Source organism: Helianthus annuus, chromosome 5, assembly GCF_002127325.2.
Source record: "Helianthus annuus cultivar XRQ/B chromosome 5, HanXRQr2.0-SUNRISE, whole genome shotgun sequence".
NCBI classification, from domain to species: domain Eukaryota; kingdom Viridiplantae; phylum Streptophyta; class Magnoliopsida; order Asterales; family Asteraceae; genus Helianthus; species Helianthus annuus.
This window is the reverse complement of record NC_035437.2, coordinates 90,265,774-90,289,024: the sequence shown is the minus strand read 5'-3', so window position 1 is coordinate 90,289,024 and position 23,251 is coordinate 90,265,774. Positions and strand designations below refer to the sequence as shown.

Here is a 23,251-nt window from a genome sequence, read left to right as displayed (position 1 = left end):
CTATCGACCCCATTGATCCAGAGTTTGATTTTGACATGGCTTTTGATGACCCAGAGCATGCCTTGGCCCCAGAGCAGGCAGCTGCTCTCGATCCTGTGCATGAGCATGACTTGGTACATGCTGACGTTCCTGTTGAGCCCGTTTTGGCTGACCCACCTGTTGGTGATGTTCCTTTGATAGCTGATGATCCTGTTATTGATCCATCTTTTGTTGATCCCCCTTTGATTGCTGATATCCCTGTTGACCACCCAGTTGAGCATATTGCACCCGTTGATCCTGTCATAGCTCCGTTTGATCCTGTACCCCTCGAGCCTGAGCACGCTCTGTTTGCAGAGCATATGGATCCACCCGATGAGGAGGCTCAGCACGGTTGGATACCTGCTGACGAGGATGTTCCACCGTTTCCACCACATCACACTGATGCACATCATACTGATTTCTCATTTCAGATCCCACCGTTTGTACCTCCAGCGGGGCCTGGAGAGGGCTCTTCAGCCCACCCCTTTGGGCACATGCCGATGCCTATGCCTTTCATGCCTCAGATGACACCTGTTCCATCTTCTGTTCATGTAGCACCATTCGATCCCACCAGCACGCCACTGCTTTGGACATCTTCCTCTCCGATGCCACCCACTGATCCATATCATCCATTCCATATGGGACATACCATAGAGGACGTCTTGATGTCCTTTGTCCATCAGCATGATTCCCATACACAGCGACTCCAGGAGCTCGAGAGAGCTCAGTTATCACTAGGTCCATATCTTGGTCAGACATCCTCATCTTTTCAGCCTTTTCGATCATTACCCCCGGACTTTGCTGCCCGACTTTCGACTATGGAGCAGCAGATCGCTTCTGTTATTTGCACTCAGCAGGCGATGGAGGAGGATTGGCTTCATTTACGCCGCTTACTCTACACTCACATTCCCCCTCCTCCACCCCCATCCGCATAGAGCTCATCGGTGCCATAGTGGTAGACGTGGGTGAGACGACCGCGATTGTGACTGCACAGCCTTTTGGAGACCATCTGACGATACTGATTTTTGTTGATATTTGTTGATGTACTGGATGTATGTGACACTGATGTGATATTGTTTTTGACAGGGGTGATGTAGCCCCTATTTGATTTGTGATTGTATGATACAGTGACGTACTGATACCCTTACCACATTATGGTCTCGATATATATAACAATCGCCGTATTCTCACCATATCTGATTCACTTGATTGCTTATTTATGTTTTGTGACATGGGATGTTGTATGTATGATATTTGCAACATGGGATGTTGGGACATGGGATGTTGTATGTATGATATTTGTGACATGGGATGTTGGGACATGGGATGTTGTGTGTGATATATTGATAACATGAGATGTTATATGCTATTACTATTACTATATACGTATGTTTATTATGGCCTAATCGACGTAACACATCTTTAGAAGATGGCACCAAGACGTCAACCGCAGCCGATGCCCACTACTCATGAAGAACTACAGCAAGTTATCGCTAACGCCATTGCTCAATATGCTGCCTCGCAAGGAGGACCAAGCGGAAGTAGCTCGAACATTAACGGCAACCAAAATCCTCCTCATGGTAACCCTAAGTCATTAAGACATACCATGGCCTAAATGGATTCCTTTAGCAGATGCTAATGCCGTTCCTATGATGTAATGTATGTGCAGGGTGCACCTACAAACAATTCTTGGACTGTAAGCCCATAAACTTCGATGGCACAGGAGGTGCTGTTGCTTTCGTCCGCTGGGCTGAGAAGACCGAGTCCGTACTTCGCATGAGCAAGTGCGCATTGGATCAGCAAGTCACCTACATCTTAGGGCTATTTGTGGATGGAGCCCTATCCTGGTGGAATCTTCAGGTCCAGACCCTTGGCGAAGCCGCAGCTTACGCACTGACCTGGACAGAGTTGAAAGAGCTTATGCGCAAGAAGTACTGTTCTCGCGCGGAAATTCAGAGGTTAGAGACCGAATTCTGGCACCTAAAGATGGAAGGTTCGAAGATAGCTGAATATGTTCAGAGGTTCCACGATTTGTCGCATGTGGTACCCTATATGGTTACGCCCGAGTTCAAAAGGATTGAACGCTTCATCTGGGGATTGGCTCCTCAGATAATCAGCATGGTGACTTCTTCCAAACCTGCAACCATCACAGAAGCCATTGATCTGAGTGTGGCTCTCACCGAAGAGGCGATTCGGTTGAACAAGTTTGATGAGGTTGAGCCCAAGAAGAAGGAGACTCATGTGGAGTCATCTGGTGGTAATAAGCGAAAGTTTTCGAGTTTCAAGCAAAGCACCGGGATGGTGGTTAAGAAGGGAGAATCGAATGCGCCAGCTCAAGATACGGCTGGTGGTAGAAAGAAAGGGAAGGGATACATGGGTGCACACCCCAAGTGCAACTCATGCCAAAAACATCACTCTGGTCGTTGCAGCCTGAGAGTTTGTGAATCATGTGGGAAGACTGGTCATACGAAGGATTTCTGTTGGGCTAATGCTGGCCGGGGAGGCCAAGGAGGAAATGGGAATAGGAACAACCGTGGTGGTGCTGGGAACCGCCCACAAGGAAATCAGGGAGGTGATGGGAACCGTGTTAATAATGCTAACCAAGCGGGCGCCATGAATCGGAACCAGGGAAACCATCAAGCTGGAAACAATGGTGGAAACGGGCAGAGGCCCGGATGTTTCAATTGTGGAGATCAAGGGCATTACAAGAGGAATTGCCCAGAATTAACCCAGGCACGCGGAAGAGTGTTTAACATGGAAGCCAGGGAAGCGCGCCAGGATCCCAACGTTGTCACTGGTACGTTCCCTGTAAACCAACGTTATGCGTCCGTTTTGTTTGATACTGGTGCCGATTATAGCTTCGTATCGTTAGAATTTAAGAACATGCTTGGTTTAGCCGCCAGTAAGTTAGATATTCCTAACTCGATCAAATTAGCGAATGGGAAGTTAGTAGAAGCTAACGAGGTGATTCGAGGTTGCGTAATCGAGCTGGGAGAGCGTGAGTTTGCTCTCGATCTACTACCAGTCCAGTTGGGAAGCTTCGACGTGGTAGTAGGGATGGATTGGTTATCGAGTAACAAGGCAGAGATAGTTTGTCACGAGAAGATTATTCGTACCCCGACCGATGATGGTGAGACCATTGTTGTTCATGGGGAGAAGCGTGAGACGCCGTTAAGGATGATTAGCTGCCTGAAAGCGAGAAAGTGTTTGCAGAAAGGATGTGTTGCTTTTCTGGCACACATTGTGGATAAGAAGGCTGCTGAGCCGAAGATCGAAGACATCCCTGTCGTGAGGGAATACCCAGAAGTCTTTCCAGAAGACTTGCCTGGCTTGCCACCTCAAAGGCAAGTGGAGTTTCGCATCGACTTAGTTCCAGGCGCTGCGCCTGTGGCTAAGGCACCTTATAGACTCGCTCCGTCTGAGATGCAAGAACTGTCGACACAACTTCAAGAGTTGTTAGACAAGGGTTTTATCCGACCAAGCTTCTCGCCTTGGGGAGCTCCAGTTTTGTTTGTAAAGAAGAAGGACGGTAGTTTCCGTATGTGCATCGACTACAGAGAGTTGAACAAGCTGACAATCAAGAATAGGTATCCCCTGCCAAGAATCGATGATCTGTTCGACCAGCTTCAAGGTTCAAGCTTCTATTCAAAGATCGATCTTCGATCTGGATACCATCAGCTACGGATACAGGAAGAGAGTATTCCGAAGACAGCTTTCAGAACTCGATATGGACACTACGAGTTTTTGGTTATGCCGTTTGGTTTGACAAACGCACCTGCAGTGTTCATGGATTTGATGAACCGAGTTTGTAAGCCATACCTGGATAAGTTCGTGATCGTATTCATCGATGACATCCTGATTTATTCGAAGACAAAGGCTGAGCATGAGCAACATCTTAGAGCCATTCTGGAGCTACTAAAGAAGGAACAATTGTACGCCAAGTTCTCTAAGTGTGAGTTTTGGCTACGTGAGGTGCAATTCCTTGGGCACGTGGTGAATGGAGATGGAATCCACGTGGATCCCACCAAGATCGAGGCGATCAAAAACTGGGAAACGCCAAAAACGCCAACCGAGATTCGGCAATTCTTGGGTTTGGCTGGCTATTATCGAAGGTTCATCGAGAACTTTTCTAAGATCGCTCAACCGTTAACGCTCCTCACGCAAAAGGATAAGAAGTTTGATTGGGGAATCAAACAGGATGAGGCGTTTCAGATATTGAAGGATAAGCTTTGTAACGCGCCAATCTTAGCTCTACCAGAAGGAACCGACGATTTTGTGGTATACTGTGACGCATCGCGTCAAGGATTGGGTTGTGTGTTGATGCAACGCCAAAAGGTTATCGCCTACGCATCACGCCAACTGAAGGTGCATGAAAAGAACTATACCACTCATGATTTGGAGCTAGGCGCAGTGGTCTTTGCTTTGAAGATCTGGAGACACTACCTTTACGGTACGAAGTGTACAATCTTTACAGATCACAAGAGCCTCCAGCATATATTCAACCAGAAGGAGTTGAACATGAGGCAAAGACGATGGGTCGAGTTGTTGAACGACTACGACTGCGAGATCAAGTATCATCCAGGGAAGGCGAATGTGGTCGCCGATGCCCTAAGTCGTAAAGAGAGAATCAAGCCCATAAGGGTTAGGGCTATGGAAACGATAATTCAAACCGGCCTTTCCTCGCGCGTTCGTGCAGCTCAGAAGGAAGCTCTCAAGGAGGAGAACCTTGAGAAAGAATATCTCCGTGGGATGGAAAAGATATTGGTGCCAAACAGGGAAGGAACGTTGTGTTTTGAGAAAAGGATTTGGGTTCCTCTGTTTGGTGGTTTAAGAGAGATTATTTTTGATGAAGCTCACAAGTCGCGGTACTCTATCCACCCTGGAGCGGATAAGATGTACCAAGATCTTAAAGATTATTACTGGTGGCCTAGGATGAAAGGCGATATTGCTATTTACGTGAGCAAATGTTTAACTTGCGCCAAAGTTAAGGCGGAATACCAGAAGCCTTCGGGACTTCTGCAGCAACCAAAAATTCCCCAGTGGAAGTGGGAAGAAATCTCCATGGATTTTATTACGAAGTTGCCAAGAACGCCAAAAGGCCATGACACTATCTGGGTGATAGTGGATCGCTTAACAAAGTCAGCACACTTCTTGCCTATCCGCGAGAAGGATCATACAAGCAAATTGGCTGAAATCTACATGAGAGAGATTGTTACACGCCATGGAGTACCTCTCTCGATTATTTCTGATAGAGACGGGAGGTTCGTATCGAGGATATGGCAATCCTTCCAGGAAGCTTTTGGCTCAAAGCTGAATATGAGCACAGCTTTTCACCCGCAGACCGACGGGCAAAGTGAGCGGACGATTCAGACGTTGGAGGACATGCTGAGAGCATGTGTGATGGATTTAGGCGGTAGCTGGGATAAGCATTTACCCCTGGTTGAATTTTCATACAACAACAGCTACCACACCAGTATTGGTGCCGCGCCATTCGAAGCGTTATATGGGCGCAAGTGCAGGTCGCCGCTCTGTTGGTCTGACGCAGGTGATAGACAATTGGTCGGTCCCGATGTAGTTCAGGAAACTACAGATAAGATTGCGCAAATCCGAGATCGCATTAGTGCGGCTCGTGACCGTCAGAAGACCTACGCAGATCTGAAAAGGAAACCTCAGGAGTTTGAGGTTGGGGATATGGTTTTGATGAAGGTATCACCCTGGAAGGGTGTGGCACGATTTGGGAAACGTGGGAAGTTGAATCCACGCTACATTGGTCCTTTCAAGGTTTTGGAAAGAATTGGGACCGTAGCATACAAGTTGGATCTACCTGCCGAACTGAATAATGTTCACGATACATTTCATGTATCCAATCTGAAGAGAAGTCCAACTCAAGTTAACGTTGCCATTCCTACCGACGAAATTCATATTGACGACACGCTCCACTTCGTTGAAGAACCTGTCGAGGTCACGGATTGGAAAGTTAACAAGACCCGCCGGAGCAGTGTCAAGCTCGTCAAAGTTCGCTGGAATGCTAGGCATGGTCCTGAGTTCACCTGGGAGCGTGAAGACCGAATGAAAGAGAAATACCCCCACTTATTTCCTGAGAACCCTGCTTCTACAAGCAGAATTTAAAATTTCGGGACGAAATTTATTTAACGGGGGGAGAATGTGACAACCCTCACAAAACCAGGTATCCGTATGACTTAATTAACTATTAATTGTTGCCTAATTACTGTGCTTAACTGAGATTTCTGATAAACTGCTACTTGATTATTGATACTTGTACATATCTGCATCATACTTTGATTTTCCGTCACTACATTATTTACTTACTGAACTCTAGTGACAAACATGATGCACAAAAGCACAGTAGCATTTGAACGGATAACCTATTGAACATGCTGATATAGCCAGCATCAGGCAAACACTGCCTCTAAAGGGCTGTATGAGCCAGAAATATTTTACTACACCCATAGTGTGTGTAGGGATACAAGGGTTGTATAATTGCGTCTCTAGGAATAAGATACAGAGATTGGATGTGCCTAAAACGTACTCTAAGCACGAAACACAGCACTTTTATTTACATACTAGCTTCTAGCTAACTAATAAAGTGCCAAAACATGAGGAATTATTCCTGACACTTTGCAGAATAAATTTTGTCGCTAAAAATATTATTTACAACGCTTAAAGGATTACTTAAGCACTTTAACGGATTACTATCCAACCGAACAACCGGACTATACCCGGAACATAAAAATATTGCCAGAAATATTATTGGTATTTTTCTGAGCCAGTTAGGGTCCCTGATTACCCTAACACCCGCATTATAACGCGTTAAACAACTAACGGGGTTAACCACTAAAAGTAACCAACTTTATGTAACTGAACACTAACTGAACAATCAAGATCCAACCGGGTACCCCCCCCCCCCTTTAGGCCGGTTCCATTCTAATGGAACAAGGGTACAACCTTTTTGATATTATATTGGTTTCGTGGATATCTAGACGACATATAACCGATGGACGAAAGAGCTTGAATTTCTCTATAAAAACCCTCCACCACACACTAGAGTTCATCACACTTTCCAACCAACATCACTCTCTCTCTCTTGCTCCCTCTCTTCTCGGCCGAACTCCCCACACCCATCCATCAGATTTTCGAGTTCTTGTCTTGCCATTCCAAGCTCACACAAGTGTCGGGGATCACGTACGAGGAAGCTTGAAGCAAGCGGAAGTTGAAGGACCACGTTCATTTGCTTTTATCCACGCCATTTTCGCCAAAGATCTTCCCTAGCCCCGAGCTAGAGGTATAACATTTAAAACTCGCTCTTGATCGTATCTAAAGTGGTTAAAAGGAATTTTAACGGTTAAAAGTCGGTAACCCATCTTTTGAATCTATAAAGACTACTAAAACTCGAATATTGTTGGTTAAAAGCTTATAACGCGTGTAAAAGTCATAGTATTCGAATATGTTGGTTGTAGAGACCCGATCTACAATGTGGTGGCTCTTATCATCGTTTAACCCGACTTTGTTAAGATCATGTATCTTAACATAAGCTTGTTTCTAGCGGTACGAGGGTTAAAAGGTGAAACTCCACCACACGGGAAACATGAACTTGTGTAAAAGTGTTTTGACATGAAAAATAGTATTTAAAACGAGCCGATCTACGTATGTACAAGTGGTACATTCGTAGAACCAAGTGTCGAGAAAATCATGTTTTATATAAGTTGGATAACATGCTAACAAAGATGATTTTTATAAACTACAAGTGTATAAACACTTGTGAAACGAAAGATCCGACAAAATAACAATTTTTATAAAAGTTGTCGGGAAGTTGTAAAGGATGATTTGTTCCAAAAACGGGGTTTTTACAAGACTAAATTATTTTATACATAGATCCACTAAATATAAGGTGATCTACACTATGATTTTCGGAAAAACTACAAGTTCATGTAATAATGTGATTTTACATACTAGTCTACAAGTTTAATGTATTGAAACTGGTCTGAAGTATCGGAAATTGATTGGTTGATTTAAAGAAATTGTTGAAGTGATTTGTAAAAGAAAATGATACGCTTGAAAGCGTGGCCACCTCCAGTTACAGGGGAAACTCTGGCGAAATTTTTCTAAAAATCTAACACTTAGAATTATTTACAAGTGTTAAACTATTTTGAAATGTTTTCAAAATATATTTCGCCATGACTTTATTTATCAAATAATCGGAGGTGGGGTTTTCACAAAAACTAGACGTGATAAATATTTATTCGATAAATATATTTTTCACCACACTGTTTATGATTATTTTGTGAAAATATATAAATATTATTTTTAGAGTAAAAATAATATTTACTAACTTTGTCGAACCCAAAATAATACCAACGCCTTCACGACAAACATATAAGTTACAACGGTAATTACTATTACCACTAAATCGCCAAAACGTAACTTACGCTTTATACGGAAATATTCATAAATGCGGATATTGTCAACGTATTATTTTGAAAAGTATTATGCGAAAACAAAATATATTATTTTTGAGAAAAATAATTATATTTTGGGATGAGAAATAAAATATATTAAGTGAGACTTAATATTATAAACACGCATGTATTAATTCCCCCATCCTTGGGAAGGAGATTTTCTACCAAGTATATACACGGAACGGTTGTCTAACCGTTTCCCGAAAAATTAAACTATAAAGCTAAAGCACGGCCATCCGTCTAATAGAATTAGCACATGTAGGTCGTTGCGCAGCAGTTGGATATTTGGATTACTTGGTATTGTGACGCACTCACTGTGAGTTCATGTCCCCCTTTTCTCTTAACTGTTTTCAGTTTTATAAACTGCGGGGGTGAAATACATGTTACTATGATTATGAATACTTGATACATGGTATGGTTAGCGTAAGGAGGGTTACTACTTAGATCATGTGAGTGGGTAGGCGCAACTTGAGGCCATTAATCCTCGTAGTAGGACCGAGGGACAGGAGCGGTAGATCTATCTGGGTGTAGCGAGCCCAGCCCCAGGTCCAGCTGAACGGACCTCGGGGTGACTTAGTGCCCGACGCATAAATCCGCTAGGTTTGAGTCATCCCTACTTGCACTTCACACATATCAATGGACTTGCAAACCATTGGTGATCTCTTTTTCCTTATTTGCTACATACCAGGTTTTTTTTTTTGATAAAGATAAAGGTTTGTTTACGCACTTTCGCATGAACTCGCTCAACATTATTGTTGATTTTTCAACTTACATGTATTTCAGGAAACTAACGATCTGGCGCGGTATGGCTTGTTTTTCCCGCTGCATTAGGCCCGAGGTCATCCAGGGTTCGAGGCTTGTGACTCTTTCCTGGACAAGTCACAGTCCTTGAATCATGTTTATGTTAAGTTTGCATTTGTAATGTTAAGACAAAGTTATGGTTGATGGGTGTTAACCCGTTAAGACAATGTTTTAATATTTTTATTATCAATGGATGATCTTGCATATTTTAACTCATATAGCTTTGTTATGATTAAGCTATGGTATTAAGAAGTCACACCAAATTAACCACGCTTCCGCAAAGCCAGGGTGTGACAGTATCTATAGGTATACTGCAACCAGATGATGGAGGAGTCACAGACACCCTTATTGCAAACATTCAAACTGTGGAACCGGGTGTATACGCTTACCAAACACCTGCCAAGGGTAAGAAAGCACTTTATGTTAGGAGAAAAATTAAAAATCACAAATTATTGTATTTCTTAAATTACTCAGGCATGCAGAAACTGGTGAAAACGAATCTGTTATCGAAGAAACAGTGAACTTGGCAGAATCTACACAAAACATTCAACAAAAAGTTCAAGAAAAAGTGCCAGAAAAAGACCCTCAACAACCCGATACGGAACTTGAAGTTGAGAAGGAAAAGGAAGTTGAATGCCCTCAGGTAACGGCTGAGGAATTGCATTTAGTTGAGTTGGTTTTGAGCCTGGGACCCAACTTGGAAGAAGATAAAGAAAAAAACCAACTAAGGGGAGAAAAAACTCAAAGCCAAAGCAAGTTCCAAAACAAGTTATGCCAAAAGGGTTAAATGAACTACTTTTTAAGACAATAGAACAAGCCAAAATCCGAGCTGAGAAAAGATGTGCAGAGCTTGGAGACAAATTTTGTTCCCCTTACTGAAACAGAGTGGTAAACATGCACGAAGCACTATTGACTCAAGAATTGTGTGTGATTCGGTATACAATTGCTACATTTGCAGGCATGCAGTAAGTAAAAATACTTATATCAACTAACAAACATCTAAAAAATATACACACAACAAATACTAATTATTTATTTTATGACTGGCAGAGACGAATTTTACCGATCAAAAACTGAAGTTGCCACATTCAAAGCTATATTTGAAAGCTTCTACAGGGGTCAATACGTAGCATCGAACGGAATAGATGCATTTGTGGATGTTCTAAACCTTGAAGAGAAGAAGAGGGATATAAAATCATCACCATACAGACTCTTCTTGTTTAGCACAATGATGGTATGTTTTCATGTAGATTTTGGCATTTTAAATTACAACAGTAAATGCATGTTCAATGATTCCGCACACTAATTGTATCTAAATCGCATGTAATATAGAAGAAAGTTTTCCTGTGAAACAAAATTTCTCATACTGTTGAAATTTCGCATGTGGTATATATATTATTCGCATGTGAAAAAATACATTGTTTGCATGGCTTTGACTCTAATTACATAACATACAGTCGAATATCTTTTACGACGAGGAGAAATACACAGACAACCAACGACTAAAAATATTTGCCTCAAATTTTGAAGACATATTACTGAGATATGAGGTAAAAAAAAAACTTGATTCGGTTGACCTGGTGTTTATTCCGGTACTTCAAGGTGACCACTTCTATGTCTTGTGCTTCAACTTGAAATCCGGCAAAATTGAGCTGATTGACAATTCAGCAGCTGAACAAGAGTTTAAGGATAGATACAAGGGGCTTCCAGACACACTGGTAATAGAAAAACTTATTCATATACATGTTATGTTTTATGTAAAAAGCTACTAACACAATGTTGCTATGTTACAGAGAAGGGTATTGGTTTTATACCTAGAAAAGGCTTTAAAACCAACACCGGCTATAAAAGAACTTGCAAGCTCAGTTATAGAAAGAAAAGAAATGGATTGGAGAACGAAGAATAACGGCGTAGACTGTGGAGTGTTTACGATGCGTCACATGGAAACGTACAAAGGAGACCAAAAACCATGGGTGACTGGATTTGTAAAAGAAGATGAAGTAAACAACATACAGAATTCACAACTTCATCTCCTAAGGCACAAATATCTCAGTAAAATCATTCTATCAGAACACAATATGCATCATCAAGAAATAATTAAAAAGGCAAATGCTTTCGATAAAAGGCCAGACAAAGAGAGGTATATGAAAGATTTGGATAAGATAATCCCAGATAGGATGAGTAGATATTTTGGAAAGCCAAAGTAAACTTCATTGATGATGGATTTATGTTACATATTTAAACTTGTTAGTGTTTTTAATTTCGCATATATTGGTGTTTTTAATTTCGCATTTGTGTTTTTTATTTCGCATGTATTATGTTTAAAATTGCATGTTTGACATTGAATTATAAAAATTTGCGAAATACAAGTCCATTACATAACACAACATGCAAATTTATTGGAACATGCACCAAAAATAAACAAAAGTTCATTCAAAAGATGAAAGAAACTCCATTTTCATCTTCATCGAGCATCTTAATACAGTTATTGCATCAGCCAACTCTTTCAACTATTTCCCATCCCTCTCACCCAAATCCACCATAAACATAACAGCAATTTCTTTAAGACTACTCACTTGCATCTGAGATAGCAAGTTCAGAATTTCTTGTCTTCTCTTCATGTTTTCTGTTACACGAGAAACGTTGGCCTCCAACATCTCTTGACATGATTGATCCTCTTGAATTTGTTGCTGAATCCTTTTCCTCAAAGCCTGCTTAATACTTGGTTCAGAAGAAGAGGATGTTGGTAGATCTGCCATTTTTTAATTGGATGTTTGCAATAGTGATAAAAACATAAAATATATAATAAAAGAAAAATTATTGATATGAATTATTGAAATCAATTATTGAACTGAATTATTTGATTTCAATTATTGAAACACACTGTGCGAAAATAAAAATAATTATTAATAAAGAGTGCGAAATAAATAGCTACAGTTGATAAATACTTTAAGGTTTGCGAAGTCTCGAATTTAAACATGCGAAATTATATATTAAACTTCATTGTGTGCGAAATGTCTATTTTAAAACATGCGAAATTATACAACGGATCCATTCTTAACTAGTTGGATTATGCTAAAACATCACATGCGATATATCAAAACAACACATGCGATATAGTAACACAACAAGTAAAACCAGAAACACTTATCTTCAACCCTTATTACAATCTAATAAAATAAAAAAAAAAGCTTCAAATCAAATAAAACCCAGAACTCAACCTAATAAAACTATTGACGAATCCTAAATGACGAATCAAGCATTTTCGGAAATCGCGGTTCTGTGAGGAATCAATCAAAAACCCTACAAAATCGAATTGATACGAAGAATAATTAAATGGGACGGTTACGAAACGAACTCCATATCTGCTTATAGTTGACGGAATTCCATGATTAGCCCTCGAGATGTTGGAATAGAATGTCTGATATACCCTTATTTACTTAAATTATTTATTTTCAATTTATGTTTTATCTCATCAAGAAAATTGAAATGTTAGTAAAAAGTCTTGACAGAATTTTAACACATTAGTTTTAAGTCAAATTAGTGTCACTATAAAAGTTTGAATTTGTTTGCACAAAAGAAAACTATTATTCGATTTTCCTTGCAATTTCATTAAAATCAAATTCTAAACATTGAAGTGAAATGATCAATTGTCTTGTATCATTCCTATTGTTCATTTACAAAATATTTCATGAAAAAAAATAAATTACTTACAACGTGTTTTGGTTGGGAATGTGTTACGTTCGAGCTAATGTGTTTAGCCCGTTTAATTAAACAGAACTTGCTTACTTAACTTAACATGTATATTGTATACGTGTTAAAAAAATTGAAAATAATTTTTACACCGATAACCCGCACACTCATTTAACACATTAAGTATAACTTGTAAATCTACTTATGATCACAAGTGAAGCAATACAAATACAAGTTGTTTGACCGAGTTGGGGTATTTTAAGTGGGTGTTTGGGTTAGCTTATTTTGGAGCAACTTATAACTTATTGACTTATAAAAGTTAATAAGTTGTTTTTAGAGTGTTTGTTTTAACTTATATAAGTTATTTTTGTGTGTGGAGAAGTTGTTTTTGAGAAGTTAGGAATTGTAACTTATAACTTATGACTTATATAAGTTAATAAGTTGTTTTTGAGAAGGAACCCCAAACACTAAATATCTTAAACATATGGTAGTGCGAAGTGTCATGCATCACTATCTATCTATCTATGTGGAGGTTAAAAGTCACCTTAGTCGTGAGCAACCGGAACACGCCTTGGGTGGATGATGCGTGTGGGATGGATATGGGGTCGAGCTGTCCACATTCACTCTTTCCGTAACCCCATCCCAACCCCATAAAACCCCCTGTTTTCTTATTATATTCATCGAGATATGTGGCTGTTTCGAAGACCAGGACCCTCTGGATTCTCCAAGAGTGCAACCGCCGAGCAGGTTACCGATGGAATTGACGCCTCTGGACTCACCGCCATTGTTACAGGTCCAACTACGTGTTTTCTAGTCATCATTTAGGTTAGGTGTCTATTTTACTGACTGACTGACTACTATGATAAAACCCTATGAATGCTAGCATTTTCTTGACATTTTTCCAAGCAAACAGGAAACATTTTGGTAATCGTCCCAATAAGATCATGCGTAGTGGTAAGGGTGAATAATGCCTCACCCTTGGGTGTTTTTCGCCATGTGGCAGTAAAGTCTGCAAGGACATTATTGAGCGTTTTTTTTAAATTTGTGTAGTGGGGATGTAGGCATTATGTTAAAAGGGTGTAGAGAATTAAATAAAAATAAAAAACCAACAAAAAAAGCTATTGGCCAAAAAAAGGAAGATTAAATGTTATTGGCACTTCAAATTTGCTCAGAGAATTAAATAAAAATAAAAAACCAACAAAAAAAACTATTGGCAAAAAAAGGAAGATTAAATGTGATTGGCCCTTCAAATTTGCTCCAAGCGTGATTTTAAACACGGCAAAACACAAAAACCAGCCAAACACGCCCAGGGGGTGGTTCCCCGGCGTGTTTGGGCGGGGATTGGTGGCAAAAAACGCCCAGTACGCTTGGTCTAATAATTAACGCTGACTGAAGTGACATATGACGTGTAAGTAATTTAGTGGGGTGGGATTGTCAAAATGCAATTTGCCTAGTAGGTTTATTTGGATCAGTGATTAGAATGATCAACCGGAATACATTATTAATGTTTGAACGCACAGGCGGATCAAGTGGCATTGGCCGGGAAACAGCACGAGTGCTAGCTCTGCGTGGTGCACATGTGGTGATGGGGGTCAGGAATGTGACTGCTGGCAAACAGGTTCAAGAAGCAATCATCAAAGAAATCCCAACAGCCAAAGTTGATGCAATGGAGTTGGATCTTAGTTCCATGGCATCTGTTAGGAAATTCGCCTCTGAATTTAATTCAAGCGGTCGATCATTGAACTTGTTGATGTAAGATTATAAGCTTACTTAATTATTACAGCATACAACCTTTATTATTACAAAAGCTAAAGCTTTCTGTTTACGTTTCCATGTTGGTTTTGTTAAGAAACAATGCAGGCATAATGATGACTCCATTCTTGCTTTCCAAGGATAGCATAGAACTACAATTTGCCACCAATCACCTAGGTATGCTTCATGTGTGTTTTCTTCGGGTTTCAGCATTTCGTTATGGTGTGTTTTATTGGCAAAAACCATGGTGTAAGCAGGTCACTTTCTTCTAACACATCTATTGCTTGACAATATGAAGAAAACGGCACGTAAAAGTAAGATAGAAGGAAGGATTGTCAATGTGTCTTCAGAGGCCCATAGGTTTGCTTATCCTAAAGGAATTCGGTTTGATAAAACTAATGATGAGAAACAGTAAGTTTTGTATCTTAAGATTGTTTCATTACACTTTTAGAATCACCATTCTCATTTATGGGGCTTGGTTTTCCTTCAAAACAAGCGGTCCATTACTCCATTATAAAGGGCTTCATCAGCAGTCAAAACGGGTTGATGTGAAACACATTTTTTTTGAACAACTGTCTAGGAGACATTAGCATTGCACATACAACTTCGGATGACTTTTGATTCATTCGACACATTTCCTTGCACGCTAATTCTTTTTATTTTAGTCTTTTGACCCGTTAGAGATTAAAACCTGATTTACTTATTCATGCAAGGGCCGCACTAATATCTTTTTCCTGTGCATTTGATATTATGTAGAGGTTGTTGAACAAATCACAATTTTACTTTTAACTTGATTAGGTGATGTTGTACAGGTACAATAAATATCAAGCATATGGTCAATCAAAGCTAGCCAACATCCTACATGCTAATGAGCTTACAAGACATCTAAAGGTATAAGTTCCATGTTCATGAATTTCTATAAATCAAACCTGTTTTGGCTTTTAAAGTCAAACGGGACGGTTATCAACTTCAAAACTATAAACATATTACAATAATCGTATCGAGTAAAATACTACAATTAGAAACAAAACTATGCTTGAAGTGAGGTTTATTTGTTACTTGAACGAACAGGAGGAAGGAGCAGAAATAACTGCAAATTCTCTTCATCCCGGGGTAATCTCAACAAACTTGTTCCGTCACGTTTTTACTCCTCCCAGCTTTGCACAAGGTAATGTTTCTTGAATATTTGCCACAAAAGGAAAAATAATAATATGAACTTATATTACCTTACAAATCTTGCTTATGTTACCGCTATGTTTAAAATGCAGGTTTTGTTAGCAAGCTCAGCAGCCTTCTGATGAAAAATGTTCAGCAGGTTAGTAATTTAGCCAACTTGAGCAGGCTAAGTGAGTAACAGGTAACTTTGATACAGGTCAAATATTGAGTTGACCCGTAAACATTTGTCTTTATTTACTATTTTTTTTTCCTAAAACTGATTTATTATTAGAATTATATTGATTGAATTAAATAACGTGCTCTTGGATATAACTTGTAAGCATTTAAAAATTAAAAATAACTTTGGGTTCATTTTCGACCCATTTGACCCCCCTTTAACCTATTCCGTAAAGTTACCCGTTAGACTCTGATGATTGGTCTCTTGTCAAATCACAAAATACGTACATAATTACATGCACGGACATTCTTGATTTGGTATGTTTTAAGCAATATAGTCGTTTATTTTGAGAGTTTGAAATTCAAAGTTAATTATGTTGTAGGGGGCAGCGACGACATGTTATGTGGCACTGCACCCGCAAGTGAAAGGGGTAAGTGGTGCATATTTTTCAGATAGTAACTTGGCGAAAACGACAAAGCTCGCTAAAGATGTTGATTTGGCCAAGAGATTGTGGGATTTTAGCATGAATTTAATCAAGTAAAACTTTGACCCAATTGTTCATTTGTTACCAACTTGACTCTATGTAAACAATTATTCACATTGTATATATCTAAATAGATAGTGAGAGAGAGATGACAATCAATTTTATGTAGAGAACTGCGCTGATCCACTTAAGCACTTCTATGTAGTGCATGTCCGATGAAGTGGTTGTTGTGTTACATATCTATTTATAATTTATATGGTTCTTATAATTCTCTACTTGATTATGTATAGAACGTCCCATGTATGTATGCAAAAGGCAAGAAATGTATGAAAGCCCACCTCCGAATGAGATCATAGATCAAGGATTCGACATCCTTATAGCCCCATTTCCAGTTAAAATGAATGAGCACACCTTATAAAGGATTCAGATCCAAAGATGGTTTGAAGTTCACTTTGTCCCTAAGAAGCAAATGCGAAACAGAATCAGCCAACACCGCGTCTCCACCAAATTGCCTCTTGGCTCGAAACATATCAGGGACGGGATCATGATAGGATATGTTTGTGGACTTTGAGATCTCGTGCAGGTATACCGACTGGTTAACGTGATGAAATGGGATATTGGTTGGCGGAGTTGAAGTGCCTGAAGCGGATCGTGGGCTAGATATGGGTGATGGGGACATCCTTGAATGTAAAAGCGGGCTTCCGATCGGTGACACGGGGCACGATACATTCCTTGGAATTTGAACATCGCTACAAATATGATACAAGAACTAGACTGTAAGTCGCACAAAATTATAAAGTTATCGTCAAATGGAGACATACCTGAAAATAAAACCGGGTCTTGACACTCTAAATGAATTAGTGGCAGCAAGCCTATTTGAATTCAATGCTTGCTGGTTTCTTGGATGTCCAATTCCCTGGAAAACATTAATGAACATTCCCTTTTATTAGTCCGAAAAACCAATCACCCTGAGACATGTAGCTGAGCAATACCTACCAAACCACACTGAACAGCCATACATGCAGCAAGTTTGAACACTTATCTATGTCAAAAACCCTATGTCCACTAGGGGTGACAATTGTGTCAGGTCAGCAGATTGACGGGTTAAACTGGAACACGGTCCATATTTTTATTCATGCCAAAAACATCAACCCTAACCTGCACACGCTTACCTAAATACGACCTGTTTAACCCATTTATCTAGGTGTCAAACGGGCTGACGGATAGGCGAGCAGTAATCAAGTTTTAGATGTGTTAATCGAGTTGGTGGGTTGTACAAAAACATGTTAAACAGGCAAGCATGTCGACCTATTTAAACTAGGCAACCCAAAACACGACCGGTTTAGATATGACAAGCCAACACCTGATTATTTTCACGTCATGTCGGAAATTGCCACCCCTACTGTCTACAAATATGAACATACTTTTTGAATATCATATTATAAAGTCAGTTTCTAGGTATAAAAACAAAAGTATAGGTAAAAGCAGGTTGAGAGATTTTACCCCATTTGAAAAGGCAGGTGGATCAGATGGGTCAGAATCTGGCACAGGAGCCGCATTTTTCACAAAAGGGTGATCCAACAACTGATTAGCCGTAGGACGACACAGCGGATTTCTCTGTAGACATTGTCTTACAAAATCCTTCCCTTCATCTGAGAGATGATCAGGTATAACCGGGAGTTCTTTACTGTTTCCGATCTTGAACAAGGCAGCAACCTATAAACCAATACGTACTGTCTACATTATGGGTCGGAATCATGTAAAGAAGTTCAGTTTTGACACTACTGACCCCTTCATGTTGGTTCCAAGGTGGCTTTGTCGTTGCCATTTCTATAACAGTACACCCAAGACTCCATATGTCGACGGCAAGGTTGGAACCATTGCTATTCTTGATGATCTGTGTTGGATATAAAAAACTATAAAAAATACGTAATATATTTGGAGGCCAAGAAGAACAATATGCTAACCTCAGGTGCCATCCAGTAAGGACTTCCTTTAAATGACAATGGACATGTGTTCCCTGTGATCTGCAATGTTTATGGATGTCATAATAACATTGGTATACATGCAATGCAACCTCAATACTCATTTCAAACGTATAATGTAAGGTCGCAAAATGCCAAAATGAGTCGTCTCAAAGGGTAATTCTTTAGTATGGGTCAAAACAAGTTGGGTGGCATGTCAAATATGATTACAGATTTACAGATATTATATTATTTCAACAAAATACTCTTATCATTACATTAGATAATTTAGGAGGTGGTTTATGAACACTTTGGGCGTTCTGATGTTTGACCCATTTAAAGCGTTACAAGTAAATGGGTCAAAACTGTCACCGCTATCATTAATACATAACATAAACTTACATGCTTTGCCATTCCAAAGTCTGCCAACTTGACTCGGCCATTTGGGTCAACAAGGATATTTGCTCCTTTAATATCCCTGCAAGCCCTAAATTTTAGTTATGTTGAAGAAGAAACGCACAAAGAATAGGGTTTTGCATATTGATTCACCTATGAACGGTATTCTTAGCATGTAGATATGATAGCCCTGACAAGATTTGTTGGGTGTAACTTCGGATTGCCAGCTCACCAAATTGTCCAAAATTTTGAAGAAGTTTATAAATGGAACCGCCCGATACGTATTCCAGATATATATAAAGTTTGTCATCCACCTATTGTAACTCAAGGGTCAGGGAAATCAATACAAAGAATCAAAAGATCTTCAAAAACAAGAAATCAATTAATAGTCCGTCTAGTGTTTATGTGGAAAGAAACTTGCCATTTCAGACCCATAATAGCGCACGATATTTGGATGGTTTAACCGGCTCAATAAATAAACTTCCTGCCAAATTTGGATAAATGTAACCAACCGTATATGAGTATGGAAGACATGAGAAGATGTGAGAAATAGAAACTATTAAAATACATACTTGGCTCAACTGCTTTGCACTTTCCTTTGACTTTGCATCATCAGAAAACAATGTTACTTCCTTCATAGCACACATTTCCCCGCTTTCGCTACACCAGCAACATAATCCCAGTTAAAAACAACCCTCAATAAACTATTAAGATTATAATTAAATGCCATAAAAGGCTCTGGGCCATTTTCGACCCATTTATACATACAAATACGTCGATTTGGGTTGTGTTAGATCTTTAATGGGTTAGGCAGAAAGATTAAACTATAAGGAGAATGAGTCTAACCTTCAAAAGCAATATGTATATAGAAAATGTTAAGATGATTATCACAATAATATAGTCGTGTGATCAATTTTAACACTATATAGAAGAATATGAAAATGTTTGTGGGTTGGTCCAACCACTTTTAACCAAACAAATAATTACCCACGACCCACCCAATTTGCTACCACTAAAACAACAAGAAAGGAAAAGGAAAAATGGACCACTACCTGTTGAAACCGACATAAACATGCCCAAACGAGCCTTTACCCAACAGACTCCCCTTCTTCCATCTATTATCGGGTCGTCCTGGACTTCGTGGTACAGAAGGTGATGTAGCTGCTGAATTAGACTGAGAGAAAGGTAAAGAATTAGAAATCGTGACCGGAGGAAGCGGTAACCGGTGACTTCTTTGTTTTACATCTTCCGGCCGTGAGTCAATAGCTCTTGGATGAAGCGGTGTGACTGCACCACTATGGATTCTAGAGCTAGGGCCTGGACTCGTCATCTTGGGACTAGGAAGTGGAGAATATTCAGGGCTAGGGCTACCCCTGCTGGGTTGCCAAAAGAGCCCCGCCATGTCACCGCCCATAGAGTTCTGACCTGACCCAGGGCTTGAGCAGTGGCCCGACCCAAGCAAAGGTTTAGTGGAGTAGAAAGCAGTGTTTATGACTTGCTCGGTTCCAAATGTTCGTAACGGGCTTCTAGAAGGGCTTGATATCGAGCTGTCTGGAGCACTGAAGAACGGTTTCATTCTAGAAGGTGAAGAAGATATATGATTATCAAAAAGATGGTCTGGTGGTTTTACTACATCTCTCGAGTGGATTTTTCTGGCAGGCAACTGATCCTTAACAATCATACTTCAACAAAAAAAAAAAAAAGTTAGTTTTTGATATCAAGTAATTACAATATTATTTTTCAAAATGTAAAATAAAATAAGCATACTTGGAAGGGCTGCCAGCTGTTGTTCGACTCCCAGTATCATAATCAGATGCCAACGGGCTAAGCTGACTAGAGTCAGGTGGATCATCACTATCGCTATAACATTCACTAAAAACCGATTCCGCTCCATCCAAATCTGCGGCATCTGGCCTAGCCCGTGTGTATCCGGTATGATGGAGTGGAAGAAACGGTGAAGGTTTGGACCCCTTTTCTTGTCTCGTTTTTCCAGATACACTGATGCTCGACTCAGTTCGAGCCACACGGGACGGGTGAGAAACTGGAAGCGGGAGTGGTTGAGCCTGTGGTCTTTCTTGGAAACTTTGACATCTAGCCACAAGTTTGGATTCTTTGGAAGGTGAAACTGACCTGGATAGAGACCCGAGCTCTGAAACTGTGTCACTACAACCTCTCCCTGATCTGTTGGTTGTTTTTTTATCAGAAGGGATTCTAAACTTTCGAATTGTCTCAATAATACGCTCCTTGGTTGTCTTCTTCTTTGGAGTTTTTGATGATGACTTACCCCACCATGAAGGCATAGTTTTTGATATTATACAGGAAAAATGGCACCCAAAGTATAATCAGTCAAATCCCTTGATATGAGATTACTCAGTGTCTCTCATCCTGTTATGCTTCTCTGGTCTGGTCAAACTTTATGCTTTACATGGAGTGACTTCTAAAATATAAAACGTCAAAGAAAAGATAGATCAATCAGTGAATACAAACATATGAACCAAAGATTAATTATAATTACAAAGTGTGGTTAAATCTTTGCTGCAAAAGTTAATTTCAAAAACACTTGAATTCCAAGTTTCGTGGCAAAAACTTTGATGCTCAAAAAGTAAAAGGAAAAAACAAGCCCATGTCCTTATTTACAACCTATGTCCATAAAACCGAAACAAACACAATCGATAGAGTGGTTTATCGTACCACAAAAACAAGCCTTTTGTCCCGAATAAGTTGAACTTGAAAACCAGTTTGACCACAAACGATTGATGTAGTCGTCAAGTCCATGGTTTTAGAAAACGGGTGAGGCGTGCGCCTCGAGGCGCGCCTCATGGGGTTTCTATTGTACGTGCGCCTCAGAGGGGCTGAGGCGCTAAAAAGGCTGCACCTCAGGTGCGCCTCAGGGGTTTCTGATGTTTGTTTTTGATGTTTTTGACTTTTGGTGTCAATTTCTAGCAATTTATGTCTTTTTTATGAGTGTTTTTGATGAATTTGATGATGAATTTTGTTAGTATTATTATTTTTATAATATATATAATTTTTATATTTATTTTTTAATTCCACCTCGGGCTTACGCCTCGTGAGGCGAAGAGATAACGCCTCGAAACTCGTTTCCGTTTTTTTAAACCTTGGTCAAGTCTACCATCTTCCCTAAAATCACCATTTTCTATACTACCCAAATGCAAGAGTGAGCTTAACATAAAAATCATGCATAAATCAAGCCATGAATTATCTATTCGCTTCTCCATAAAATCATCGTCATACATACAAGATTAAAACACATCAAACACAAATTCAAATCATTTTCCCAAAATGACCACAAACAACATTGCAAAGAAAGGAAAATCAAAACTAATCCTGTCAATCAGCACAACTATTCACATCAATTTCAACCAAATCGATCTTCAATTCAATCCATTGTTCATGAAAACTGAATTCAATCAAACGTCCCAAATTGAGCAAATTCAGTTTGTATGAAACAAATTATCACTCACAATAGAACAACTGAGCTTCGAGAATTCAGTTAGTTTAGAGAAAAACAAAAATGAGACTATTAACAAATTCTGATTAGGTTAGCAATCAATTTGATCAATACTGGTCCAAAATTGCAGCATTTGAAGATAGATCTAGGTTAAACAGAGAATCGAACAAACAGACCTAATGGGAAATGCAATCAAAGATTATGGAAGCTTACAGGATAAAGCATGAAATAGCAGCAGATGAATGCGTGTGAATTAAGCTAGAAGAAGAAGAAAAAGACGAGAAACAAAGAAAATCTAGGAAAAAGATTTTGGAATTGTGAGGTTTCCAAGTGATGTTCTTCGAGAATAAACTCTGAAAGCGAGAGCTAGTGAGAGGTTTCTTTAATCGAGGAAAATGAGTGGACTTCCCCTCTTTATTTATTTATATTTTTTTTTGTCAAGGATGGACCAACTCATTATATGATTTTTTCCTTAAATATATAAAAAAAATGTTTGTATATAAGCAATGCTCACCGAAAGAGGTTAAACTTAATGATAAGGGACACCTTGTTAATGGTAGGTTGCTAAGGCTAGTCGGTATGGGGTTCGGCCCCGGGTTGTCCTGGGTCGGCGACGGTCCAAACACCGTGCCCCCCGTCCCGTCTTCCGCGTCGGATTCCTGCCGTTTGCGACGAAGCAAAAGTGGTGGGCCCTTTAAAAATTGTGACCGTTGAAAATAAAAAAAAATTAATTTCTAATTAACATTAAATATTCAAACGGTAATAATTCAAAATATACCCAAATTCACTTCCATTTTTATAAATACTCACATCTTTAACCATTTTTTTCACAACTTTTCACCCACTATCACCCCATCTCTCTCA

At 39.6% G+C, this 23,251-nt stretch overlaps 2 protein-coding genes across 3 annotated transcripts; one reads left to right on the top strand and one right to left on the bottom strand.

Moving 5' to 3' along the window:
• Window positions 1-13,533: 13,533 nt before the first annotated feature.
• On the top strand, window positions 13,534-16,833 carry LOC110940259 (short-chain dehydrogenase TIC 32, chloroplastic). 2 transcript variants are annotated; one of them, XM_022181808.2, is made up of 8 exons: window positions 13,534-13,782; window positions 14,510-14,741; window positions 14,839-14,918; window positions 14,999-15,152; window positions 15,554-15,632; window positions 15,813-15,909; window positions 16,010-16,056; window positions 16,457-16,833. In XM_022181808.2, the coding sequence occupies exons 1-8, from the start codon at window positions 13,677-13,679 to the stop codon at window positions 16,613-16,615; spliced, it is 954 nt and encodes a 317-aa protein (XP_022037500.1). In that variant the 5' UTR covers window positions 13,534-13,676; the 3' UTR covers window positions 16,616-16,833. The 2 variants fall into 2 exon arrangements, with proteins under 2 accessions (XP_022037500.1, XP_022037501.1); XM_022181809.2 differs by having other exon boundaries at window positions 13,550-13,782; window positions 16,010-16,098; window positions 16,457-16,717.
• LOC110940547 (mitogen-activated protein kinase kinase kinase YODA) lies at window positions 15,628-22,784 on the bottom strand. Its single transcript, XM_022182092.2, has 13 exons — window positions 22,601-22,784; window positions 20,686-21,355; window positions 19,971-20,600; window positions 19,491-19,578; window positions 19,340-19,402; window positions 19,072-19,232; window positions 18,925-19,000; window positions 18,526-18,585; window positions 18,348-18,455; window positions 18,062-18,274; window positions 17,380-17,474; window positions 16,897-17,307; window positions 15,628-16,035 (listed from the first exon to the last, which is right to left on the bottom strand). Exons 2-12 carry the CDS (start codon window positions 21,216-21,218, stop codon window positions 16,971-16,973), a joined length of 2,364 nt encoding a protein of 787 aa, XP_022037784.1. The 5' UTR covers window positions 21,219-21,355; window positions 22,601-22,784; the 3' UTR covers window positions 15,628-16,035; window positions 16,897-16,970.
• Between the last annotated feature and the right edge of the window lie 467 nt (window positions 22,785-23,251).

Coding starts and splice junctions, on each gene's coding strand:
- LOC110940547 (XM_022182092.2), bottom strand. CDS start 21,218: ATGCCTTCATGGTGGGGTAAGTCATCATCAAAAACTCCAAAGAAGAAG. Junction 20,601..20,685: donor ACAGCTGGCAGCCCTTCCAA/GTATGCTTATTT, acceptor TTTTTGTTGAAG/TATGATTGTTAAGGATCAGT. Junction 19,233..19,339: donor GCTATTATGGGTCTGAAATG/GCAAGTTTCTTT, acceptor GAGTTACAATAG/GTGGATGACAAACTTTATAT.
- LOC110940259 (XM_022181808.2), top strand. CDS start 13,677: ATGTGGCTGTTTCGAAGACCAGGACCCTCTGGATTCTCCAAGAGTGCA. Junction 14,742..14,838: donor CGATCATTGAACTTGTTGAT/GTAAGATTATAA, acceptor GGTTTTGTTAAG/AAACAATGCAGGCATAATGA. Junction 15,633..15,812: donor AGCTTACAAGACATCTAAAG/GTATAAGTTCCA, acceptor TTGAACGAACAG/GAGGAAGGAGCAGAAATAAC.